Source organism: Prionailurus bengalensis, chromosome A1, assembly GCF_016509475.1.
Source record: "Prionailurus bengalensis isolate Pbe53 chromosome A1, Fcat_Pben_1.1_paternal_pri, whole genome shotgun sequence".
Classification (NCBI taxonomy): domain Eukaryota; kingdom Metazoa; phylum Chordata; class Mammalia; order Carnivora; family Felidae; genus Prionailurus; species Prionailurus bengalensis.
This window is the reverse complement of record NC_057343.1, coordinates 136,872,993-136,900,800: the sequence shown is the minus strand read 5'-3', so window position 1 is coordinate 136,900,800 and position 27,808 is coordinate 136,872,993. Positions and strand designations below refer to the sequence as shown.

The following is a 27,808-nucleotide window of genomic DNA, read 5'->3' as shown; positions in this document are numbered from 1 at the left end:
AGCTACGCCTCTTTCTTAGCTTTTCCGTAAGTCACCACTGACAGTAGTCTATTATATAGACAGTAGTCTCTCATATCTATTTGTCTGCCTTCCAGTATGTGTGAGTGCTGCTAAGAAATGTATTATTTTTATGTTCATCTTTCTTGATCTACAGACATACTGTAAGAATTTAGCCAGCAGTTTGCTTGTCTTACTCATCAGTCTGTGTTGGTGACCGTTTTAGTTCTGTTTAGCTAAACTTAGTGACCATTTACTTTACGTTCTCTAGAACTTGTCTATCACATCGTTTTTCACCTTGCCTTCACAGCCAGACTTATTTTTTTTAATAATGTATTTATTTTTTAATTTACATCCGAATTATTTAAGAGTCTCTTATGTTTTGTCCCCCTCCCTGTTTTTAAATTATTTTTGCTTCCCTTCCCTTGTGTTCATCTGTTGTGTCTCTTAAAGTTCTCATATGAGTGAACTCATGAGATATTTGTCTTTCTCTGACTAATTTCTCTTAGCATAACACCCTCTAGTTCCATCCACATAGTTGCAGAGTGCAGCCAGACTTCTTCAGAGTTATCTTTAGTTCTCTCCCTTACCTCACTGCACCTCTTCAGTCCTATCAGGTGCCCTTCTGTCTTCCCCTCTCTGCTGAGATTTTACTGAAGATTGCTACATCAGTGATCTTTTCTCTGCTTTGACCTTAGTTCTCCGCAACATTTTTACATATTTGTGTACATTTTACACATTTGTGTATAAATTGTGTTCCAAAGTGTAACTCTGGAAACATTTTTTCTCTTGCCTTCAGTGACACCATATCATCTACTAGTTTTGAGCCTTTCTCCTTGGCTGTCCCTTCTATACTCCTTTAACAACTTTTCCTCCTCTTGTGAATATCCAAGTAGAATCCTTATGCATGGTCCACAGTCCCTGTTTCTTAATTATAAATGTTCACTAGGTGACCTCGCCTCTACTCCTTGACTTAAAATGGTATGTTTGTGGTGGTACTTCTCAGGTATAAGCTCTGACTTTCAGACTTACTTATGCAGCTGCCTCTTTTCCCTCACCATGTGGATGTCTGTTAGGTACATCTCAAACTAACTGCAGCCGAAACAGAACTTCACGTGTCATTTCTTACACCTCTGTTCCCACAGCCTTTTATGTTTCTCAGTAAGCAATAACATTGGTGCACCAGCACCAATTTCTCAAGCCACAGGCCTGGCATTAGCCATATTTTCTCACTCTGTTTCACGTTTCCACATCCAATTTGTAGGAAAGTATTGTTGCCTCTTTCCCAACAGATCCTGAATCAGTGCACTTTGCTTTTTTCTCCACCTCTACTACATCTTTCAAGATATTATCATCTTTTTAATTGAGATATAATTTATTGTTTAAAAGTATACATTTCAGTGGTTTTTAAATTATATTCACAAAGTTCTACAACCACCATCACTAATTCCAGAACATTTTTATCACTCATTAAGAAAACCTGTACCCGTTAGCAATCACTCTCCAGTACCCACCTGGTAGTATACCCACCCAGCCCTGGGCAAGCACTAATCTACTTTTCATTAGTACAGATTTGCCTATTCTGAACTTTTCATATAAGTGGAATTGTTAAATACGTGGCTTTTTGTGCCTGATTTATTTCATTTACCCTCAGTTTTTCAAGGTTTCTCCAGGCTATAGTATGTGTGAGTACTTTATTTCTTTTTACTGCTCAGTAATTATTCTCTTGTATGGACAATACCATATTTTGTTTATCCATCAGTGGATGGACACTGAGTTGTTTCCTCTTTTTGACTACAATGAGTAATTCCATTTTCTTCTTTTTTTTTTTTTATAGTGAGTAGTTCTTTTACAGATATTTGTGTGTAAAATTTTGTATGGACATAAGTTTCAGTTTTCTTGGATATATATCTAGGAGTAGAATTGCTGGCTGAGAAGTTTGGAGGAAGTGCTGAACTTTTTGCTAAGATGACTGTACCTATTTACCTTTTACCAGCAATGTGTGAGGGTCCCTTTTTCTCTACATTTTTGTCAACACTTACTATTATCTCCCTGGGTGTGAAGTGATACCTTATTGTGGGTTGTTGTTGTTTTTAGTTAACATACAGTGCAGTATTGGTTTCGGGAATGGACTTACTGTGGTTTTGATTTGCATTTCCCTAATGTCTAAATGATGTTGAGCATCTTTTCATATCTTTGCTGGCCATTTGTTATATCTTCTTTGAAGAAGTAACCACATTTTTTGCCTGTTTTTGTTTTTAGTCGGGCTGTTTATCTCTTTGTTGATGGGTTGTAATAGCTCTTCATGTAATAGCTATTTATTTAATGTCTGAATAATATGGCATTATTTATCTCTTATCTTTCTTTCTGCAGCAGATCCCAACTATTATTTTGCTTTTAGAATCTTGTATCCCCCGCCTGCCCACCAAATCCGTTCTCCACATAGCAGCTAGAAGTGATACTTTTTTTTTTTTTAATTTTTCTTTTTTAACATTTATTTATTTTTGAGACAGAGAGAGACAGAGCATGAACAGGGGAGGGGCAGAGAGAGAGGGAGACACAGAATCTGAAACAGGCTCCAGGCTCTGAGCTGTCAGCACAGAGCCCGACGCGGGGCTCGAACTCACGGACCGTGAGATCATGACCTGAGCCGAAGTCGGACGCTTAACCGACCGAGCCACCCAGGTGCCCCTAGAAGTGATACTTTAAAATGTAACATAGATCAGATCTACCCCTCAAGACCCTTTGATACCTTCCAGTTCCACTTATGTTAAAATCAAAACTTTATCCTGGTTTGCAGAATATTACATGATGTGTATATTGCCCACTTCTGTATGTACATTTTATTCTGTGCGTGTCCATTCTTACAAAGCTGGCCTCTCTTCAAATGTATACCAGGTTTATACCTTCTTCAGGGCCTTTGTACTCCCAGCTCTTTAGGCTGGAAACTCATAACCCAGATTTCACTTGTCTAGCTTCTTGTCTTTCAGAACTCACCTGAAATTTCTCCCAGTTTAATCCAGAACTGATAGGCCCATATGCTCTATCATATCACCCCACTTAGATTCTCTGTGTGGCATTTATGAAACCTGATTGTCCTTACCTGTTTGTTTCTCCAGTAGAACGTAAGCTCCGTAAGAGCAAGGACCTTGTCTATCTTGGTAACTCTTGGCATTCTAGCATCTGGGATAGTGCCTAGTTCCTGTTCAGTGTGGTTCAGAATAAGTTCATAGTTTGCTGAATGTTGAACATTAACACGTTTTTCCTCTGATTCGTAGATAACCATTTTTAGATATAAAGCTTCTTGTAGATTATTTCCTTCTGATATTTGGAAGTACTGTTACTGAGTCAAAAAGTGTAAACATTTTAATAGCTTTTGATACTGCTGACTGGCTTTCCACAATTTTTATTTCCATGTGTATTGCCTCTTGAAAACATCTATTTTGGGGATACCTGAGTGGCTTAGTCGGTTAAGCATCTGATTTCGGCTCAGGTCATGATCTCACGGTTTGTGAATTTGAGCCCCATGTTGGGCTCTGTGCTGACAGCTCAGAGCCTGGATGGAGCCTCTTCGGATTCTGTGTCGCCTCCCCTCTCCACCCCTCCCCCTCTCATACTCTGTCTCTCAAAAATAAATAAACATTACAAAAAAAAAAAAAAAAAAAAAAAAGAAAACATCTCTTTTACCACAGCCTTAAGTAGATATGGACCTGATTTTCTATTTTGATAGTTCTAGCAACCATTAAAGAATAACGTACTGACATTTTAAATATATTTAATTTGAAGGATGACATGGACGAAAGTTAGACTTGGTTCATTTGTATTTATAAGCACTACTATTACATGTACCTGATTATACTGTGTTACTAAAACCTAGCAGATTTGCACTGGACTTTTAACTATGGTCCTGACAATTAAGTTGCTGATGTTTCTGTTTCTTTTATGAGTTCAAGTCGCAGTTTTGGGGAAAGCAGTCTTGTCCCCAGAATTATGTGCCTGAAATTCAGGGCCAACTATGACTGACTTGTTCCTGAGAAAGGATCTTAAGATTACAGAGTATTATTTCTATATCTGTATACAATACAATGTAAACATACATTTACATTCAAAAATGCAAAGAAATTGTAGTTTCCTGGATCTTGCATTTTTTATCTCTTTGAAATTGTTACCATTAAAAAGAAGCCACTACTCATTGTCAGATTTCCTAACCGCTTAAGTATGTTTGAGCCACCATTAGCTTCAGCTAGTGTTTCTTAACCACTGCTTCACAGAAACACGAGCTGGACAACTTTTCTGTTGGCAATCCGTTCCCATAAGAGCAGCTAGATAGAATTTGGGTCCAGCTCTTAACCTCTAGAAATCCAAGCAAATGCAAATGACGTGAAAGTAGTGTTCTTGGAATAACATAAAATAGGCTATAACTTTGGTTCTTCTTAAGAACAAATAACTTTTAATACATCTTATGGCCTGTAAGACATAGATTAACAATGAAGTAGAAAGTTAGTATATATAAAAGGGAAGATAGAAGATGTGGAAGCCAGAAGAGGTGAATAGGACATTTGGGTTAGGTCTGACCAGGAAAAACAATAAATATTTGAGTATTGATCTTGTTTTGTTTTGTTTTGTTTTAACTTCTAAAGTGTTCTTTAGTATGTAGTGGTCCTTAATGGTTTTATTTTAATAAATGAGTGTGACACAGTGTTTATTTTACTTGAAAGAATTAAGGTGTAAGTTAGCTCAGGAACATCGCTGGGCATAGTGAGAGAAGAAAATTTTATTTCTTTTTTATATTTTAATTTTTTTAATTTATTCATTTTTGAGAGACAGAGAGACCATGACTTGGGGAGGGACAGAGAAAGGAGGAGACACAGAATCTGAAGCAGGCTCCAGGCTCCGAGCTGTCAACGCAGAGCCCGATGTGGGGCTCGAACTCACGGACCGCGAGCTCATGACCTGAGCTGAAGTCGGACTTCTAACCAACTGAGCCACCCAGGCACCCCCAAAGAAGAAAATTTCTTAACTACAGCCTAATAATTGTTTACTTTAGGAACACTTAAAGATTTTATTTATTTTTGAGAGCACAAACGGGGGGTAGGCAAAGAACATAACAGAGGATCTCAAGTGGGCTCTATGCTGACAGCAGTGAGCCAGATGTGGGGCTCGAACCCAAGTCGGACACTCAACCTACTGAGCCACTCAGGTGCTCTTCTTTAGGATCACTTTTAAAGCACATTTGAAGGCCATAAACTTATTTTCTGATATTTTGTTAAATAGAATTAGTAAAACATCTTGTATGAAACAAAGTGTTTATTCATATCTGTATAAAATGTGTATGCTATTCTTTAAAATTCCTTTGTTTTCTTACAGGGTTTCAAACAAAACCAAAAAGAAGGAAGGTGCTCACATTTCAATTAAGAAGTAAGTCTACTGTCATTATAAAAGTGAATCTTACTTTTATATGAATTTCAGTTTGGGGAAAACATATCTTTAAAAATCAAATGTTAAAAAAAACAAAAGCTAATGTAAAGCTATTAAATATGTTTTTAATTATTTTTAATTCAAGTACAGTTAACATTGGTATTTTACTTTCAGGTGTACAACACAATGATTCAGCAGTTATACGCACTCCTCAGTGCTTACCACAACTGTACTCCTAATCCCCGTTCCCCATTTCACCTATCCCACCACCCACCTCTCCTCTGTCAACCACAAGTTTGCTGTGTATATTTAAGAGTCTGTTTTTTGTTTCTTTTTTTAATTTGATCCTTTGTTTTGTTTCTTAAATTGCACATATGAGTGAAATCATATGGTATTTGTCTTTCTCTGACTTAGTTTAGTTACCTTCGTTATACTGTCTAGATGCATCCATGTTGTCTCAAATGGCAAAGTTTTGTTCCTAATGGCTGAGTAATATTCCAGTTTGTGTGTGTGTGTGTGTGTGTACATATCACATCTTTATCCATTCGTCTGTCGATGGACACTTGGGTTGTTTCTATATCCTGACTTTTATAAATAATGCTGCAGTAAGTACAGGGATGCATATATCTTTTTAAATCGGTGTTTTCATTTTCTTTGGGTAAACATCTAGTAGTGGAATTACTGGATCATATGGTAATTCCATTGTGAATTTTTTGAGTAATGTTCATACTGTTGTCCACAGTGGCTGCACAGTTTGTATTACCATCTATAGTGCTTGAGGGTTCCTCTTTCTCCATATCCTCACTAATAGTTACGATTTCTTGTGTTTTTGATTTTAGCCATTCTGACTGGTGTGAGGGGTATCTCATTCTGGTTTAGAGATACATTTACCTGATGATGAGTGAGGTTAAGCGTGTTTTCATGTGTCTGTTGACTATCTGTATGTCTTCTTTAGAAAAATATCTATTCATGTCTTTTCATTTTTCAGCTGGATTATTTAATTTTTTGGTGTTGAGTTGTACACATTCTTTATGTATTTTGGATATTAAGCCCTTATCAGATACATCATTTGCAAATATCTTCTTCCATTTGATAGGTTGCATTTTTGCTGGTTTCTTTCACTGTGCAGAACCTTTTTATTTTGGTGTAATCCCAATAGTTTATTTTTGTTTTTATTTCCTTTATCATAGGCTGCATATCTGGAAAAACGTTTCTATAGCTAATGTCAAAATGATTACTGCCTATGTTTTCTTCTAGGAATTTTATGGTTGCAGGTCTGACATTTAGGTGTTTAATCAATTTTAAGTTTATTTTTGTTTATAGTGTAGGAAAGTGGTCCAGTTTCATTCATAGCTGTCCCGTCTTCCCAGCCCCATTTGTTGAAGACATTGGGTTTTCCCCATTGTATATTCTTGCTTCCTTTGTTGAAGATTAATTACCATATAAGCATGACTTTATTTCTGAGCTCTCAGTTCTGTTCCACTTATTTATGTGTCTGATTTCGTGCTAGTTGCATACTGTTTGGATCAGTACAGCTTTGTCGTGTATCTTGAAATCTGAGATTGTGATACCTCCAGTTTGATTCATCTTTTTCAAGATTGTTTTGATTTCTTTGTCTTCTGTGGTTCTATCCACATTTTAGGATTATTTGTTCTAGTACTATGGAAAATGTGTATTTTTATAGGGATTACATTAAATTTGTAGATTACTTTGGGTAGTATGGACATTTTAATTATATTAACTCTTCCATGAGCATGGAATATCTTTCTATTTGTGTTATCTTCAATTTTTTTTATTAGTGTCTTACAGTTTTCAGGTGCACAGGTCTTTAAACTCCTTACCTAATTTTATTCCTAGATATTTTATTGGTTTCAGTGCAGTTGTAAACAGGATTGTTTTTCTTAATTTCTCTCTCTACTAGCTCATTATTAGTGTATAGAAATGTAACAGATTTTGTATCCTGTGACTTTACTGAATTCATTTATCAGTTCTAGTTGTTTTTTTAGTGCAGTCTTGAGGGTTTTTATATATATAGTAATATTAAATGCATTTGATGTCAAAACAATTTGATAAAAGATTGAGCTACGTGCTCTCTAGAATCATCATGATGTCAAAGTATCATCTCAGCAAATACTTGGTTAGTGGTGTGGAAAGAAAACCATCTTTACAGTAAAGAGATTCTTAGAATCACTGGTGATACTGCACTACTGTGATGGGACAGTCAGACTTGATTTTGATATGATGCAGTGTGAAATACACAAAATAGCCTGTGAAGTGTTTCGGTAAAAAGAGTGTAACTGGAATTTAATCAAGCCTATAAGATCTGCTTCCCATTTACTGGAAATAGTGGGCTAGAGCAGCAAGTTAAATGACCTCACAAAAGAAATGATCACATAGATCCAGAATGTGAAATGCTGTAATAGATAACTGGCCTCCTTTCTTCAAAAAGTCAGTAAAAGGGGCGCCTGGGTGGCTCAGTCAGTTAAGCGTCTGACTTCGGCTCAGGTCATGATCTTGCAGTCCGTGAGTTCGAGCCCCACGTCAGGCTCTGGGCTGACAGCTCAGAGCCTGGAGCCTGTTTCCGATTCTGTGTCTCCCTCTCTCTCTGACCCTCCCCGTTCATGCTCTGTCTCTCCCTGTCTCAAAAATAAATAAACATTTTAAAAAATTAAAAAAAAATAGTCAGTAAAAAAAGGGTGCCTGGGTGGCTCAGTCAGTAAAGTGTCCAGCTTCGGCTCAGGTCATGATTTTACGGCTCGCAAGTTCAAGTTCCCGCAACAGGCTCTGTGCTGACAGCTCAGAGCCTGGAGCCTGCTTTGGATTCTGTGTCTCCTTCTCTGCCCCTCTCCCTCCCTCCCGCCCTCCCTCTCCCTCCCTCTCCCTCTCTCTCTCTCTCTCTCTGTGTCTCTGTCTCTGTCTCTCACACACACACACTCTTTCTCTCTCAAAAAATAAACATTAAGAAAATTTTTTTTAATTAAAAAAAGTGAAAAAAAAGGCATGGAGTAACTGCTCTAGATTAAAAGTGACTTGGAAGACAACAGCCAAATGCAATGTGGTATCCCTGGTTGGAATCTGGTTGAAAGAACCATCTATAAAATCTTGGGAGTGGGGTGCCTGGGTGGTTCTGTTGGTTGAAGATCCGACTCTTAATTCCAGCTCAGGTCATGATCCCAGGGGTGTGGCTTGAGCAAATCAGGTTCTGTGCTGACAGTGCCAAGAGTCTGCTTGGGATTCTCTTTCTCTCCCTCTCTCTCTGCCCCTCCCCCCCACCCCCCAATAAATAAACTTAAAAAACATGATTTAGCAAAATGTGTGTGTGCATGCATTTATGGCTGTTGAGTGTACATGGTGTGCATATTGATGTTTATTGTACTCCTTTTTCTATTTATGTTTGAAAAGTATGTAAGAAAAATGTTCACTATTTTTAAATTAAGATGTGTGTCTATCACAGTATTCTTTTTTCATGTATTATTTTACACTGTTCCATATTCATCTATATTTGATACAGATACCATCATAGCATTTTATGCACAATACATTTTTCCTCCCTTGACATCACTTTTTTCTTTATTTTTTTAATGTGTATTTATTTTTGATAGAGTGAGAGCAGGGGGAGGCGCAGAGAGAAAGGGAGACACAGAATCCGAAGCAGGCTCCGGCCTCCTCGGGGCTTAAATCCACAAAACCATGAGATCATGTGAGATCATGACCTGAGCCAAAGTCGGACGCTCAACCGACTGAGCCACTCAGGCACCCCTTTGCCTTTTTTCATAACAGGGTGAATCCTCTTCAGACTTTTTTGTTGAGTGAAAACAGTTGTTGCTAGTGTAAGTCTTTGGTAAACAGCAGTGGCCTAAAACTCTGGAGAAGCGTGGGGATCCTTGTATTCTATCATTCTTTTCATTTTATTTTAAAAAATTACATTGTTGCTTGTTATATAGAGCAATCTGATAGGAAAATATTTTTAAATGAAGAAAGAGGCAGAAATGTGTTATGCTACCTGCCATTTATGTAAACGCATTTACATACATGTCTCTGTGTGAATTGATGGGTCGCCTCAGGGCTGTACTCAAGTAATCTCTGAAGAGGGACTAGAATGTGAGGGAGACTTCACAGAACAAAACCCTTCATTTTTATATGGTTGTGTTGTGCTGTGTACATTTATTGGCAGTAAAATTAATATATAGTTGAAAAAGATCTGATAAGATGTTTCATTATTGCTCCTTCCAACTCTTTAAATTTTTCATTTTTATAGGTGATTCATACAGTGTTCTTTATTAGGTAAGTGCTTTTTCTTCAGAATTTTTTTGGAGAATCCTCAATGCCAGGATATAAAAATGTTCTGTTTTTCGGGGCGCTTGGGTGGCTCAGTCGGTTAAGCATCCGACTTTGGCTCAGGTCATGATCTCACAGTTTGTGAGTTCGAGCCCCGCATCGGGCTCTGTGCTGGCAGCTCCTAGCCTGGAGCCTGCTTCGGCGCGCGCGCTAGCTCTCTCTCTCTCTCTGTCTCTGTGTCTCTCTCTCTCTCTCTCTCTCTCTCTCTCTCTCTGCCCCTCCCCCACTTGTGCTCTCTCTCCATCTATCAAAAATAAATGTATAAAAAAATTTTTTAATGTTTTTTTAAAATTGCGTGATATTTTTGTATACAGAATTGTACTAATTTAATTGAGCTCTTATGGATGGAATTTTAGGTTGTTCCCAATTGTTTGCTATTTAATGCTATAGTTATATTCTTTTACATAATTCTTTCTGTAGATGTATGAACACATCTTTAGAATTCTCTAAATAGAATCTATAATTCTAATCTGGATTTAGATTCTAGAATTAGAACTGCTAGATTGAAGAGAACCTCCATCTAATTTTAATAGATTTTTTCCATGTTGCTTCTCAGTAGAGACTGTATTTATATTCTCACCAACATTGTTTGAGAGCTCCTGTTTCCCACATTCTTATTCAGTAATCTGTGAAACCTTTGGATCATTCATGATCAAATAGTTAGAAATAGTCCTCTAATTGTACTTATAATTTTTTTATTGATTTTATTATTGTAAAGTTCATCTTTTTGTGTGTTTAAGAGCTCTGTCTTATGTTTACTGGAAACTATGAGTATCACCTTGCCCACTTTTTAACTGGGATCTATGTTTTTCCTTTTTGTTTTCCAAGAATTCTCTGTGATAGGATTTGCAAATACTTGCTTTCTAGTTTATCATTTATTTGACCTTCCTTTTTGGTGGTAGTGGTTCTTGTCATTTGGACAGAAATGTTTGCTCTCCTCTATCTGTGTGATTATTTTCCCTTTATCGTTTTAGATATTTGTGTTTCCTTTAAATTGTTTTTCATAGTTTATCTACAGTCAGTTCTCATTCACAGACTGTGTTTGCAAATTTGCCAGCTTGCCAAAATTTATCTATCATACCCAAGTCAAGAATTACAGTGGTTTCGCCGTCATTCATGGACAAGGGCAGAGTGGCAAAAAATTTGAATCCTCTGGCACAGATACTCTCAGCTGAGGTTGAACAGTGCTCTGTCTTCATGTGTCATCTCCTGCTCTAAACAAGCATTCTTTGTGCAGTCTTTTTAGTGCCACATTATTCATGTGTCTGCGCCTTTTGATTTCACTCTTTAAAGTGGACACCAGAGGGGCGCCTGGGTGGCGCAGTCGGTTAAGCGTCCGACTTCAGCCAGGTCACGATCTCGTGGTCCGTGAGTTCGAGCCCCGTGTCAGGCTCTGGGCTGATGGCTCAGAGCCTGGAGCCTGTTTCCGATTCTGTGTCTCCCTCTCTCTCTGCCCCTCCCCCGTTCATGCTCTGTCTCTCTCTGTCCCAAAGATAAATAAACGTTGAAAAAAAAATTTTTTTTTTTTTAAATAAAGTGGACACCAGACATTGTGCTTTGTGTTCCCAAGTGCAAGAAGGCTGTGATGTGCCTGACAGGGAAATTATATGTGTTAGGTAAGCCCCATTCAGGCATGACTTAGTGCCACTGACTGTAATTTCAGTGTTAATGAATCATCAGTATGTTAGAAGAGCCTGGCTATGTCAGTAGAGCATGCGACTCTTGATCTCCTGGTCGTGAGTGTGAGCCCCAGGTTGAGCTTGGAGATTACTTAAAAAAAAAAAAAAAGTCACCTGTAACATCAATATATATTAAGTAACGTGTCTTTCATCAGAAAGACACATTTTAAAAGATTAGGAATTGGTCAGTTGATAAGAATGTGACCAGAGGCTTGCCTGAACCTAGCCTTGTATTTCTTCTAGGAGCATTGGCTTAGTACTCACACATTTATTGTTTTTAGTGACTTTATTTTATTTTACTTTAAACAACAGTGTAATTTTATTATTTATTTATTTTTGAGAGATGGGGAGGCACAGAGGAAAAGGGAGAGAGGGAGAATCCCAAGCAGATTCCACACTGTCAGCTCAGAGCCTGACATAGGGCTCTAATTCACCAACCCTGAGATCAGGACCTGAGCCAAGAACAAGAGCCAGCCGCTTAACTGACTGAGCCCCCCAGGGACCCCCTGTTGTGACTTTTTAGAACATAACTACCATGAATAATGAGAATTGAATGCGTTTCTTTTCAAGTCATTTTACAAGCAGTGTACATAGAACAGAGAGAGAGTGAAAATAACTTTGTTAGCAATTTCATTGAGAATTTACATACAGCAAACCCAAGTTTTTACTCCATCTTTTCCCAGTATTTCATTCATGTGCATGTATGTCTGTGTGTATCTAAAGTGGATAACGTTTTATTTATTGTTTTATTTATCTATCAATCAGTCAATGAGAGGGAGAGAGAGAATCCCAAGTAGACTCCACGTTGTCTGTGCAGAGCCCAATGTGGGGCTCCAATTTCCCAAACCATGAGATCATAACCTGAGCCAAGACCAAGAGTTGGATGCCAAACTGACTGAGGCACTCAGACACCCTAAAGCAGATAACATTCTTTTTTTCTTTTTTAAACTTTTTTTTTAACTTTTAAAAAAAATTTTTAATTTTAATTTTTTTAATTTTTTAATGTGTATTTATCTTTGATAGAGACAGAGCTCTAGTGGTGCAGGGGCAGAGAGAGACACACAGAATTTAAAGCAGGATACAGACTCTGAGCTGTCATCACAGAGCCCAATGTGGGGCTCAAACCCACAAACCATGAAACTATTATCTGAGCTGAAGTTGGACACTTAACCAACTGAGCCACCCAGGTGCCCAAGTAGATAACATTGTTTATATGCAGCTAACTGTTCATTAGTATGCATGAACCTGAATATGTTTATCTTATAAATACTCATTCTAGATTTCAGATACATTTTTACTATGTTCTAGTTTATCATTTCTTTGATTCTCGTGGATTCCATAAAAGCACAGTACTTTTGGGGCTCTGAATGGATCAGTCATTTGAGCGTCCTACTCTTGATCTCAGCTTAGGACATGATCTCATGTTTTGTGAGATCGAGCCCCATGTGAGGCTTTGCACTGACAGTGTGGAGCCTGCTTGGGATTCTCTTTCCCCCTTATCTCTCTGCCCCTACCCCACTTGCACACGAGCTCACTCGCTCTCTCAAAAAATGTTTTTAAATTTTTTTAAGGTTATTTATTATTGAGAGAGAGAGACAGAATATGGGCATGGGAGGGGCAGAGAGAGGGGGAGACACAGAATCTGAAGCAGGCTCCAGGCTCTGTGCACATAGCTTGATGCTGGGCTTGAACTCACAGACCACGAGATCATGACCTGAGCTGAAGTCAGATGCTTAACTGACTGAGCCACCCAGGTGCCCCTCTCTCTCAATAAACTTTAAAAAAGAAATCGTTAGGACCGGGGCGCCTGGGTGGCTCAGTTGCTTAGGCTACTGACTTCGGCTCAGGTCATGATCTCACAGTTTGTTCGAGCCCCATGTTGGGCTCTGCGCTGACAGCTCAGAGCCTGGAGCCTGCTTCAGATTCTGTGTCTCTCCTCTCTCTACCCCTCCCCCTGCTCACCCTGTGTGTCTCTGTCTGTCTCTCAATAAGAAATAAACGTTTAAAAGATTAAAAAAAAAAAAATTCTGTTAGGACAGATGAAATATCAGTGCTCCTTAAATTTTTTTTAATCTTTCATATTTACTCTTCCAAATGAATATCACAATTAGTCTAATTATTTATCCCATAAAGATTGAATTTAGTATTGCATAAAGTCTATATTAGCATACTTTTGTTCTGGTTTTATTTACCATGGTGAGTGTATTGCTTTCCTTTTTTTTTATTTTATAAGAAAATAAGTTTTTAAATTGCATAATTATATCTGGACTTTTTCTCTCCAAATTCAGGTGCAGCTCTCTCCCAAGGAGAATGGTATTTTGATGCGCCATGGTTGATGTGAATTAAATTTCATGTTTTTCTTCATGAACAGTTGGTTGGGTGGCATAGCCATCTGCATTGCCCTATGTTGCATGTGACTCATGCTTCGATAACCAGCCATGTGTTTCAAGAGAATAATCAGTTTGAATAACTCAACAGTGGAAATGTGAGTAACTAAAAGAAACTCAAAGTCACACATAGTGCAGAAAAGTCAATCTGTGAAAATATCGACTGAACATATTTGTATATTGTAACTTTCTTAGTAAGTATGTTAAGCTTTTTATTAATGCCTTTAAAAATAAATGACAAATTTTTTTAAGCTTGACTGTATGAGGTTTTTTTTTTTTTTTAGAATATATATGGTGAGGGAAATCTAGTAACGGATAAAGAGAACTAGTCAGACTTATTTGGAGAAAAGGTAGTATTGTAAAGACACAACCAGTTGTAAAACAGTGTTGCTGATAATCCAGGCTTAAGAAACACAGCTTCTCTGGAGCTGAGTGTCACAGGAGTAGACCTCGCCAGTCAGGAACCACGGCTTTGTTCCGTTTCTTGGAAGTCATATTGTCATTATCCTCTCCTCTTTCTCTCACCTATCTGCCTCTCTTTCATCTAGCTTCCTTCACATTTTCATCATGCCCATTGCCTAACATGGTTATCCAAGCTATTCTGCCCTCATCACTACCTTGTGGTTCCGTCTACCAACCATTTGACTATGTGTGTGTCACTTCAAATTCTCAGGAGAGGGAGAAAATCCTATTGTTTCAGTTGAGTGTAAGCATTGGTATCCATGCACCAGGGATTCTTCCTAGTCCTTTTAGCTGTGGGAGCAGAGGTTAATATAAAAAGTTCTATTTCTTTCAGAGATTTTGCCTGGAAACACTAAATATGCCTAACCTATTTGTAGCTGCCCAGTACATATTTGTTGAATAAAATGAACATTCAATTCCTGGTAAGTAAGCTTCACAGAATGGGATATTCAGTGGCTTAAGCTTTCTGGTATCGGTGAGTAAATTTTTATTTTTCATGACAGTCTGCCAGTATTTTATACATTCTGCATATTTTCATTGCCTAAGTAGGTGTGGCAGATTAAATTCAGTTATGAAGGCAGCTTATTTGCTTTCAGTGACATTTTTGCATCTTACGTCTTTTGATACCTAATGCCGTTGGAAGGTGGTTGCAGGTTCTGGCAAATCATTCATCTCAGGAATTATTTATTCAGTTTTGTTTATGTGCTAGGTACTCTTCTACGTGCTTCGAGACCACAGTAAGCCAAACAGATGAAAGTTCCTGCTTACATTGGTGGGGAACACTAGTAAACAAAATGTATAAGGTGGCAATAGTAATACATGCCATAGACAGAAATGAAGCAGGAAAGGGGGTTAGGCAGAATGCAATTGGAATGTGAATGCTTTGTTTTGTTTATTGTTTTTATTTTCAGAGAGAGAGCGAGCCCGCGAGAACAGGTAAGAGGGAGAGAAAGAATCCCAAGCAGGATCCACGCTGACAGGACAGGTCTTGATCCCGTGAACCATGAGATCATGACCTGAGCCAAAATCTACAGTCAGACACTTAACCTGCTGAGCCACCCAGGGGCCCCTGTGGACGCTTTTTTAAAAAGAATGATCAAGGGGGTACCTGGCTGGCGCAGTCAGTAGGGCATGCAACTCTTGATCTCGGGGTTGTCAGTTCACCCCATTTGGGTGTAGAGATTAAAAATAAAATTTTAAAAAGTTAAAAAAAAAAAAAGAATGGTGAGGGAAATTGAGCTGACATTGGAGCAGAGATGTGAAGAAAATGAGAGCCATTCGCATAAATAGAGAACCTCCCAGGCAAAGGAAATGACAAGCACAAAGGCCCTAAGAATAAGTTTGGTCTGTTCAGGGAATGGCAAAAGAAACCAGTATGGCTGGAATGGAAGTGAGCAAGGAGGAGAGATTAAAAAGATAGAGGTAAGAGAGGTAGGTAGTCAGGGGTCAGGTCACACATAGACCACTGTATTTACTTTGATCTGGGAGCCATTGGAAGGTGTTGAACCAAAGGCATAGCGTGATCTAATGTATTGAAGAGTCTTATGACTGCAATTTTTGTGTTGAAAATAGACCTTACAGGCAACCTGGGTGGCTTAGTCTGGTTAAGCGTCCGACTCTTGGTTTCAGCTCAGGTCATGATCTCATGGTTTTGTGAGTTCCAGCCCCACATCAGCCTCTGTACTGGCTATGCTTAGCCTGCTTAGGATTCTCTCTGTCCCTCTCTATCTGCCCCTCCACCACTCATGCTACCTCTGCCTCTCTGAAAAATAAGCTTAAAAATTTTTTTAATAGAAAATAGGCCATAAGTTTCAAGGGAGGAAGCAGGCTGACTAGGACCTGTGGTCAGTAGTGATGGGATCTATTGACAAATGCTAAGTAAAGCTCAGCATTTGTCAGTAGATTACATGTAGAGTATGAAAGAGAAATCAAGGATGACCCCCCCCAAGATTTTGGGCCTAAGCAAGTGGAAGAACAAAGCTAGAATTAAAGACATGGAGAAGTCAGCATAAAGAGTGCTTGTGGGAGGGTTGCCAGGGTGGCTCAATTGGCTCAGTGTCCCAGCTCTTGACCTCTGCTCTAGTCGTTAGCCCAGGGTCATGGGTTGAGCCCTGTGTTGGACTCTGAGGTGAGCATGGCGCCTGCTTAGGATTCACTCTCTCTCCCTTTGCCCCCTCCCCTTGTTTGCATGCACTCTAAAAAAATTAAGTAACCAAGAGTACTTGTGGGAAAGGAAAGACCGGAATTGGGTTAAGACAGGTCAAATCTGAGATGCCCATTAACAGGAGTCAGATAGGAGTCAAGAGTTCAGAGGAGAGATCTGGGATAGAGCTGAAAATAGGTAAGTTAGCATAGACTTGGAATTTAAAGCCATGCAACAGGACCAGATCACGAAGCAAGTGCATTTACATAGAGCTATCAGTGTTTAGAGGTCAGATATGAGAAAAAGCAGTAAAGGAGGCTGAGAGAATTCTAGGTTGGTTAGGAAATCCAGAAGGAATGCCCTGGAAGCCAAATGAAACTTGAGGGAGTGACCAGCGGCATCAAGCTACTGCTGGGTCAGGTGCTGTGAATAAGTCAAGGATGCAGACTAGTGTTTATCGAATTGAGCATTGCAGAGATCATTGGTGACCCTCATTAAGAGCTCTTCCAGTGCTATGGAGAAAGGAAAAGCCTTGCAGGAGAGAATGTAAGAAAGAACAATTGAATAAAACACTGTATAGACAACTCTTTCAAGGAATTTTCTATTTCTGAATATTAGTAAATGATATTAGTAAAATCACATACAGCTTTTAGAGTTTTTTTGTGAATCTTGGTTCATTTGTGTACATGTTTATAAACGTGTTGATTGTTGATAGGAAATTTCTTACTGTGAGTCATGGTAAAAATTCGAGAAAGGGGAAGTTAGAACAAGAAGATAAAGGTATTGTTTGGATAAGAAGTTGAGAATGGTAGAGGATGTTTCTCACGTGGGTAGGGTACAGTGGAAGGATTTAGAGAGTGGTAGAGTGTTGGAACGTGTGATCAGAAAGGGAGAAGTCTAGAAACATGAGGGTGACGGTCAGGGCAATGAGGGATGGCCTGGGCATCATGTGGAGACTAACATATACAGGAATAAAAGGGCATGGTAATCTTAAAATCTAAAAACAGTCTGTCATGGAAGTATTCCATTCGTTGTAAAGGGCCAGAATTATTTTAGCCTTGCAGGCCACTGATCATGGTCTCTGTCACATGTATGTTATTTTTTTATTGGAAAAATGTAAAAAATAGTCTTCACTCAGAGGCTCTACAGGCTCAGGCCATACTTGCAGACCCCTGCTTTAAAGTAGAAGCCCTTATCAGAAGGTTTGGAGAGGTATTTGCATGGAGTTCTCTTAGTTTTTAAAATACCATTTTTAATAGTACACACACATGGTACAGAATTCAAATAGTACAAAAGATCTGCAAAGAAAAAAGAATCAGACCTTCCTCCTATTCCCTTGCTATCCTGGCCCCCTCCCTGAAGTCAATCATTAGCCAGTTCCCTGTGTCTTCTAGATCGTGTAAGACGTTTTCTATAAATATTTATGTGCATCCTATCAATCTTAAATCTAACAAGGTTCTTTTAGTTTAGGTCTAAGCTATTTAATAAGTAATAGTTTTATCAGTTATCAAGTTGTTGCTTCTCGTGTCCAAATCCAGCCTTTATTGCCCTTCTCTGCAGTAATAGATCTTCACTCTGTAACGACCTGTCCCCGCAGCAGGCACAGTATAAAGCTTTGTCAGTAGAGAGTAGTGGTAAGACACTGTAGGAGCAAGAGACTTCTTTCCCTGCTTCCAGTGTGTTCTTCTAGCAGATCGACGCAACGCGTGGTTTTTCTAACGCAGTACCCCCACACGAATGGCTTCCTCTAATACCTCTAAGGCACTTCGTCAGCCAAATGCCCAAAGCTCAAACCTTCTTGGGCTGCATTTCAACAAACCTGATGTTGAGGGCTGTGCCCTCTCCATTTTAGTCTGAATCTTAGAAGTGCTATTTTGTACTTTATGCTGATACAGTAAGTGTTGAATCAAAAGCCTCTGTGCTAGGAGCTTTTTCCCGTAAATCTTACTTCTACCTTGTATGGGCCTCTTATACCAAAATTAATATACCCAACAAATCTTAGAAGTATTAAGGCGTATCTCTTGGCCCACAAAAGATTAAACTGGACTGGTGGTAAAGGCTTGAAATTCACATTATATGTAACTTGAATACTTCTTCCGTATTGTGGCTCTAAGACCCATCTGTGTACCTCACTCCATTCCCATAGCTGTTTTTATCCTCCTTACCACAGTGAGTCTGAAAACCGGATGCTGATCCTCGATTATGGAGGGTTAGGTGTATAAACTTGATTGAAGAACTGATTTCTATTTAGTTGGGGAGAATCATTCAGGGACTGCAAAGGTTCTGGTAGTGGTTTTGGGGTTTTCTTTAACATGCCTTACTGTAAATATCCTTTTGTGTGCAAGACTTAATAAAATGTTTTTGGAGAGGGAAGTTTTTAGAATTGTTGACACAAATTTGTAATTCAGTTTTTAGGTACATCTTCTATTCCTGAACAGTTGGAGAGAATGGCAGTACCCATTTCCGGTGAATAAATAAGCGTTTAGATTGAGGATGTCTTTCCTTCATGGCAGTAAGCAGTGTGATGTCTTCTGTATCCAGGAGCCAACTTAACATGTTAAGTCTGATGAGGCTTGGCAGTCGTAACATGCACTGACTCAAAGACTTGACTGTTGTGGCCTGAGCTTTGATGCATTTAGTAAAATGCCTAGAAATAGTCAACTCTTTCAAGTGTGGCATGTTGTCCAGTGCTTGAAAGAAATTTCTGTATCCTTCCTCTGTAATCTTGTGATTGACTGAAAGATTTAGGTCCTCAAGTTTCTGGAAACCTCCATCGATTGCTACCTTGGCTATAAAAGCAAAGTGTTGGTGAAAATAGAATCATAAGGACTTTCATGTCAGTAAGAGGGGGAGACACAGAATCCGAAGCAGGCTCCAGGCTGAGCTGTCAGCAAAGAGCCTGACATGAGGCTCGAACTCACAAACTGTGAGATCATGACCTGAGCCAGTCAGATGCTTAACTAAGCCACCCAGGTGCCCCGAGACTCACCCTAACACATCCTGTGAAGCTTTCTCCAGTCTGGCTTTTACATTCCTCTCCAGTCTATTCTCACAACAAATTCCTGCCTATCTTTAATCCATGCAAATGATTACCTCTATTTGAAATGCTCTCTCAATCTCTCCCCTCCCAAATGTGTCTGGGCCATTCTTTCTTCAGTTCTCTATAGAACTCTTTTTCCTGATCGTATGACCCCAAATTAGGTTGAGTTCTGCTATCAGAAGGAGAGTAAAGAAAATGACAAAGAATTGGGAAGCAGCTATGTGCATGTTGGCCAAAAACTTCTCCAGACTGGCTAAAGACACCAAGCCACAGCTTCAAGGTCTATAAACCCCAAGCAGAATAAATACAAAGAAATCCACACCTAAGCACAACATAGTACAACTACCATTGTAGGGTATTGTGTTGTCATTGTTCAAGCAGACTGTCTCCAAAGGTTAGGGTTTCAACACATGGATCGTTGAGGGACACAATTCAGTTCATAGCAAATGACAAAATGTAAAGCAAAGAAAATCTTAAAAGCCACTAAAGCAGGGCCAGATAAACCTTACATTCAAATACAAAAAAAGACTGCCTGCCGAGCAAAAGAAGTGATGGGAGCTAGAAATGTGAAAGAAAATGAGCACCAAAATCAAATTCCATACTCTCTGAAACAAATGTCAAAAACGAAGGCAAAATGGGGGGGGGGGGGGTGTACCTGAGTGGCTCCATAGGTTGAGCAGCCGACTTTGGCTCAGGTCCTGATCTCATGGTTTGTGAATTTGAACCCCACATCAGGCTCTCTGCTGTCAGTACAGAGCCCGCTTCAGAGCCTGTCTCCCACATTAAAAAAATTAAGAAAAATAACCTAATTATAGATTTTTATAAGAGACACACCTTAAATATAAGGACATGAAAATATTAAAAGGAAGGGAAAAGCCAAGATGCAAATACCAAAAGCATACCAGAGCAACTGTATTAATATATGATGAAATGACTGATAATAAGGCAAGAAGTTTTACTAGAAATAAAGAGGGTTGATCTGCCAGGAATCTTTAACAATTCTAAATCTCTATGTAGCTAGATTTAAATCCTAAATATGTATGGACCTATATATTTTAAATGTGTAGAGTAAAAACAGAACTAAAGGGAAAAGAAGATTAATTGGAGTGATTTTAACACCCCTGTCCTAGTTAGAACAAGCAAATAAAAATCCATAAAATTATCAAACATTTGAACAATAACTTTTTTTTTTTTTTTAAGTAGGCTCCATGCCCAATGTGAGCATACTTGAACTCATGACCCTAAGATCAAGAGTCACATACTCTTCCCACTGAGCCAGCCAGGCATCCCTCAACATTTCATTGGAACTGCAGAAAACTTTTTTTTCCAAGTGAAATGGAGCATTTACTAAAATTGACCATTTTAGTGTGATTTTATGTTATGTTGACCCATAATACAAGTCTCAACAAATTTCAAAATTAAAATCATATAATGTATATTCTTTCTTAACAGTGAAGTTAAGCAGTACCTTTCTAAATACCTGGTGTGGCCAAAAAATAAAATATTTTGAACTAAGACTGAAAATATGACATGTAAAATTTGTGAGATGGAGCTAAAGCCAAAAGCACTGAAATTATCCCATCTCAAGACGTTAGGACAAAAACCTATCTGTAGAAGACAATAGAGGTAAGAAAAGAAATGAAAGCAATAAATTGGTAAACCAATCAGCTAAAAAAAAAAAAAAAAAGAATGCATGAATAGACACTTGCCCAAAGAAGACATCCAGATGGCTAACCGACACGTGAAAAGATGCTCAACATCACTCATCATCAGGGAAATCCAAGTCAAAACCACAATGAGATACCACCTCACACCTGTGAGAATGGCTAACATGAACAACTCAGGCAACAACAGATGTTGGCAAGGACACGGAGAAAGAGGATCTCTTTTGCATTCCTGGTGGGAATGCAAGCTGGTGCAGCCACTCTGGAACATAGTATGGAGGTTCCTCAAAAAACTAAAAAGAGAACTACCCTATGACCCAGCAGTTCCACTACTAGATATTTACCTAAGAGATACAGGTATGCTGTTCCTCTCCCTCTCTGCCCCTGCCCTGTTCTTCATCTCTCTCTCTCTCTCCCTCTCTCTCTCTCTCTCTCTCTCTCTCTCTCTCTCTCTCTCTCTCTCTCTCTCTAAAAAAAAAAGCAAAAAAACCTAAGTTGCTGAAATTTACCCATCATAAAACATAAAAATATACCAATAGAAAAAAATCCACAATGAGATACTACTACAGATCCATCAGAATGGCTGAAGTTCAGAGATCTGACAGTACAAGTACAGGCCAGAATGTGACACAACCGCTGGTAGGAATGTAAATTGGTACAACTGTGGAAAACTGAATCTGTCTATACCATGTGAGACACATTTGACCCCTAACATACTTCCATACATACATCAAAGGTCATGCATAATAATGTTCATAGCATTATTCACACTAGTCAAATATTGAGAATAACTCAAATACCCAGTTGTGAATGGGTAAGTTGAAGTATATATAGTCATACAGTAGAATAATATATAGCAATGAAAATCCGTGAACGCTAGCCACATGTACCAATATGCAATGAATATAAAGGTGAGCCAAAAAAGGTAAAGTACATACTGGGAGGGATTCCATTACATAAAAGTTTAAAACAGTGAAACTAATCTATGGTGAACAAAAGGGGTCTAATGGTCACCTGTGGAAAGGAGGGGAATGTTGTCAGAGCACACAGGAAGTAGGCTTCTGTGATCTTTGCAATACTCTGTAATCTGGGTGATTTCCACCAAGTATGGTTAACCACCAAGTATGGTTAATAAAATGTTCATGTATGTTTACTGGATAATTTATTGAGCTGTACACTTAGGACTTGTGTACTTTTCTGTATGTGTAATCTTCAGTTTTTAAAATGCTATAAAAAGGAGTGTATGGAGGATATGTGGCCTGGTATCAGGAACACAAAGTCAAAACAGACTTGAGGCACTGTGTAGTCTCAAACAGGAGGCTATCAACATTTTGCAAGAGAAAGCTTGAGTACTAACACTGGCTTTTCTGCAAGCTGAAACCATTTATCTAAGGCTAACTCACCAATTTCCATCACACTGTCATCATCCAAAATCTGGCACAATGAGAGAATTCGAAGAAACTGAAGATGCTGACACTGCTGGATGATCAGTTTGGCCACTTGCTGAATCCCATCCCCAGTAGGAAGTTCCAGTTCTTCCAGGTTGTTAAGAGAACCTAAGGTGTAGGCTATCAGAAGAGACAAAAAAGGTATTTTCCATACAATGTGTTACCAAATAATGGTAATGTATAGCCTCAAGATCATGCATAGTCCAGGAGGCCCCATGTAGCATGGAGGCTGTTCCTCTTCCTCTCCAAAGGGCAAGAGAAAGGGGTCAGCCTACACCTTGATCCTTACTGCTCCCTCCAGTCAACAATTCCTCCACCGTCCCCCTACCAGTCTCTCCTGCACTGAGGTCCAGAATGCCTACGATACTTCCTTTTTAGACTCAAGCTTCTACTGGCCTCCAGGATATTCTCCTAGCTTCTTAAATGGCTTGCCACCTTCCTTTCAATCCTATCTCCTGCTATATCATCCTCAGTGACTTCTACTTCTGCCTCCCAGCACTAAAGCTTCACAATCCGCTACTTAAACCTTTGTACTTCGACCCCACCTTGGCTTGGTACATTATGGATCACTTGAAAGTGATCTCCTTCTAAGACCTTAGACTTGGAAATATTTTTAACATTTTCTAGCATCCAACAGTGTTCCAAGCTTGGGATTTAAATTCTGTGTTCCATCCAGTTCTTCTATCAGCCATTTCTCTAAAGACCGTGGTTCCTTTTAGGGAGGCAGTATTTAGGAGTCAAGATCTGGCATTTGGGGCACTCATTAATACTAGGATCTTTTTTAATATCTCAGTTGACCGAGTTATGTATATGTGTGTATATAGAGATATGTAGCTCACGATACGTGTATATACACACACACACATATATATATATATGTGTGTATATATAAACGTGTATATATATACATATATAAACATGTGTATGTATATATATATATATACACACATTAAAAACCATGAGTCCACACCAGTATTTCCACATCTAATTTAATACCTTAAAGTTCTTTCTAGCCTCTCCTTTCAATATTTGTCAATTCCTTCTCCAACCATGAGGAAATTTGATTCTCATTATACTTAATGTATTATTAATTTAATCAACTTGTTGTATATGCCAGCCACCTCCTTGGCCCCTCAATTTTGCCTCTGCCCCACTCAGTCTTCCTGCTCCTCCCCCAGCCACATGCTGCCTGCAAAGGCAGGCAAAAGGAGAGAAGGGAAGAGGAAGACATCCAGGTGATCACGCTAACGTTTGAGAAGCACAACTGCTCTATACTCCCTATCTCCACTGCCTCCTCTTATATTTTCCTGTGTTAAAAGAAAAAAGAAAAAAGCCCAAAATGAGTTGCTTTTGCCTAGCCCCACATCACTAAACCAAGACTTAATTTTTAGTTTGAGCTGTCCCAGAAATGGAATCTAAATCCAGCCAATCAGGAATCGCCAGATGAGCACTAGTTAGGTAATCTACCCAATAGAACTCTGCCATCCCCTCTAAAGGAAAGTAACCTTACAGTAACCAACGCACCTGCTTTGTTGTCTACTATAACTTCCCTGTTCCTGCTCCCTTATGCCTATAAAAAAATCTTTCGTTTGGTTCAGCCTCTCAGAGCTATGTCCTTCATTCACTGGACACTGCGTGATTCAAATCCATTTTTGTTCAAATGAACTCTCAAAGTTTCTAATATGCCTGCATTTATCTTTTAACATCTATTAGAATTCTTCCATGAGCACACATTCCTTTTGTAATCCTAAAAAAATTGAGTATTTAGGCAACTTCGATAGTTACCATTTTGTTAATTCTGAGTTTTCACAAAGTTCTCTTAACCTTGAAAAGATAGTTTTATCTATATTCCAAAAACCTTTGACATAACAGGGATTTAGCAGGTTTGGAATGGGTCCCTGACAATGAAATTGCATCATGCTGTAATGACCAAACATGTATTCAAAGAAATAAGTCACTCTAAGAATGAGTGACTATTGAATGAGATCAAGTGAGATCAGGCATTTGGAGGCTCAAAGCTGAGCAGCCCTGCCCCTTCCTCCAAATGAGTAAGGGCTGCTAATACCTATAGTGATCTGCTGTGGCTTACACAAAATAGAAGAAGGATTTCAGGGGAAGAATAAAAAGTAAAAGGCACAATTTTGCAAACATACCAAATTTTTCAGATGTTTCCTTATCAGGAAATTGTTGGTTTTTAAGACTTAGTATCCTCAGGGAAATAAAATTTGGCAAAGCAGTGACTATAAAAGGGAAAACAAATAGGTATGTCAGCTACATTTTTTATACCAACAAATGTATGTAAAGAGTATTTTTTAAATGACTGAAATCAATACAGTAATTCAGATTTTATTAATTAGTATGGCTAAATAATTAAAGCTCAGGAAATAATTCTGATAACTACAAATATTTAAACTTCCAGAAACAAATACACCTTATTTGAAAATTCATTTAAAATCAGATCTAATAGCTTAATTCTTTGACCTCAAGTACATATTTAATAAAATTTACCTTTTAAAAGTGCCTAAAATGACTGTGCATACAGATGCATCTAAAACCAAAATTTTATGATCTTAGGTCTTACCAAATGGGATGGGTGTGAAAAATGATCCAGAAAAATTAATTTCTTTGAGTTTCTTGCAGGAAGAAAGTGCAGTCATGAGAGATTCAAAATCCGAAATGAAATTACATTGCAGATGAAAAACATGAAGGTTTGGAGAATTCTGAATTAATTTCACTATAAAATATCAAAGATTTCAGAAATTAGAGAAAATTGCAAATTTCTTTCAGAATTAGCCATATCATTCTGATTCAACAATACAGAGTTAGAACAAAGCACCATGAAGTAATGATCCAAGAATTGGGCCACTTACAGGTTCAAGTTCTGCAACTAACCAGTGAGTTATGTTAACTTGGACAGGTAGTTACTGACACTCTCTGGAGATCAGTTTTCTCTTTTATAAAATAAGAGCTAAGAGTTTAGACTCAGTAAGGTCACCTTAGGCTTTTAACATGCTAATGTCTTAAGTTTGCATGTGACCGGCATTTACACAGTAGGAATATGATAGAAATATAACAGCCATGACAAATCTGATGCAAACCTAAATTTGTTGTAAAAATTACTGACAAATACAAGAAAACTACCACTTCCACTTTCAGCTTCAAAGAATTTTATAGCATGCAACTCTTCATGTTAATTCCACAGAGATTTACATTGCCTCAATATGTAGGGCTCAGTCTTCACTAAACTAGGAATTGAGGACACCTAAGTCATTTTGTTACAAGATGCATTTAGGAAAGATGGCTGCACAAATTGTTCAATCCGTAGCATAGGCTGGTGAGAAAAGGGGAAATATTTCCAATTGCTACCCATCAGCAGATTCCCCCTCCTCCACTCCAGTCTGGAAGATCTGGAAGTTGAAATTTAAGAGCAAATTAAATAAAATAAAAATAATTCTCCCAAATAGTTTGGAGAGACATTTTACCAGTGGTTAAAAGCACAGATTTAGGAGTAATCAGAACTCCTAGAATCCCAGATTTACCAGATTTACCATTTCCTTAGCTGGTTGACCTCAAGCAAATTACTTATCCTCTTTATACTTCAATTTCCCTAGCTTTAAGGTAACATTAATAGTACCTTACCTCATAGAAGGGTCTGAAGATTAAATGGGTTAATATTTGTAAAATGTTTAGAACAATTCCTAACATGTCGGGACACCTGGTGGCTCAGTTAAACGTATGACTTCAGCTCAGGTCATGATCTCATCTTTGGTGGGTTTGAGCCCCGCGTCTCTGTGTCTCTCTCTGCCCCTCCCCCACTCACATACTGTCTCTGTCTCTCAAAAATAAAAACGCTAAAAGTTTTAAGGAAAAAAACAATTGCTAGGATGTGTATAGTAAGGGCTCAATAATTTCAAATACCTTTCTGCTTTCTTTTTAAAGATTTTTTTAATCTCTACACTGACTATGGGGCTCAAACTCAGGCCAAGATCAAGAGTTGCAGGCTCTACTGACTGTGCCAGCCAAGTGCCCCTACAGTTCTCTGTTTTCTTCATGAGGACGAGTGCTATTCCCACAATTCATTATGGATACAGGCTACAACCTGAGATTTACAAAAGCTGTAACTCTTAGTTATTGGCCAAGTTGCCTTTCCAAACGATGCAAAAACACGTCAATCTAAGTGCCATCCTTACCTAGCTTAGAAGGACTATACTCAGCTGAAATTTGGATCAATAATTTCTCCATGCGGTGGAGATTGAAGAATTCTTCAGGAATGAGTGCAAAAACATTTTGTTGATGATGCAGATCCACAGAGAGTTCTTTCAGGCATAGGAACTTGTCCAAATTAGTAATAAGTTTACCTAGAAATCAGCACACAGTTTGCCATTATTAATCTAAGGAATTCCAAATGGAAAATTTGAAACTGTCATTTTGAGTCAGCAATCTATTTTCTTATTTTCAAATAAAAACCTTCCATATATCATAAAACATTCTTGTTTCTAGAAAGCACATATATGAACATGCTGCTTTTTGTAGTGTCTACTGATTACTCTATGAGAAGCCCTGTGCTACTCTGGATGCACAAAAATAAATAAGACATCTTCCCAAGCAGTGTTGAAATGACAGAATTTCAACATGCAAAAGAATGGTGTTGGACTCTACTTCCCACCACCATACATAGCTAACTCACAATGGAACCGCCACCACAAGAAAAGATAGGAGTCAATCTTCATAACCTTGGCTTTGACAATGGATTCTTAGATATGCTATCAAAAACAGTAATTTAGAACTTATGTGCATTTAAAGACATTATTGGCACAATGAAAAGACTATCTCCAAAATAGAAAATATTTTCAAATCATATGTCCATTAAAGATTCAATAACTACAATATTAGTTATTCTATAAAGATTCCTACAACTCAAGACAAAAAGATAACACAATTAAAAAATGGGCAAGGAATGGGGCACCTGGGTGGCTCAGTAGGGTAAGCATCTGACTTTGGCTCAGGTCATGATCTCATGGTTCATGAGTTCAAGCTCTCTGTGCTGATAGCTCGGAGCCTGGAACCTGCTTCAGATTCTGTGTCTCCCTCTGTCTCTGCACCTCCCCTGGTCATGTTCTGTCTGTCGGTCTCTCCCTCTGGTCTCTCCCTCTCTCCTCTCAAAAATAAATAAGTGTTAAAAATTATTTTTAAAATGGGCAAAGATAGGGACGCCTGGGTGGCTCAGTCGGT

General features: G+C 38.5%; 2 protein-coding genes across 3 annotated transcripts in view; one reads left to right on the top strand and one right to left on the bottom strand.

Moving 5' to 3' along the window:
- SMN2 (survival of motor neuron 2, centromeric) overlaps positions 1 to 14,068 on the top strand; it is a 42,708-nt gene extending 28,640 nt beyond the window's left edge. Inside the window, exons 8-10 of one of the 2 annotated variants that reach the window (XM_043587074.1) lie at positions 5,365 to 5,415; positions 9,674 to 9,699; positions 13,721 to 14,068. In XM_043587074.1, coding sequence (XP_043443009.1) covers positions 5,365 to 5,412 — 48 coding nt within the window. In that variant the 3' untranslated portion in view covers positions 5,413 to 5,415; positions 9,674 to 9,699; positions 13,721 to 14,068. The remainder of the gene's footprint in view (positions 1 to 5,364; positions 5,416 to 9,673; positions 9,700 to 13,720) is intronic. The other variant, XM_043587163.1, reaches the window with a different exon arrangement.
- A 3,587-nt stretch (positions 14,069 to 17,655) lies between these two features.
- The window catches only part of LOC122486968 (NLR family apoptosis inhibitory protein), a 32,494-nt gene continuing 22,341 nt past the window's right edge, over positions 17,656 to 27,808 (bottom strand). The window contains exons 10-14 of the mRNA XM_043586813.1: positions 26,767 to 26,934; positions 25,158 to 25,310; positions 24,730 to 24,816; positions 22,532 to 22,696; positions 17,656 to 19,213 (exon numbers count right to left, since the gene is read on the bottom strand). Of these exons, the coding sequence (XP_043442748.1) occupies positions 18,849 to 19,213; positions 22,532 to 22,696; positions 24,730 to 24,816; positions 25,158 to 25,310; positions 26,767 to 26,934 (938 nt within the window). The 3' untranslated portion in view covers positions 17,656 to 18,848. The remainder of the gene's footprint in view (positions 19,214 to 22,531; positions 22,697 to 24,729; positions 24,817 to 25,157; positions 25,311 to 26,766; positions 26,935 to 27,808) is intronic.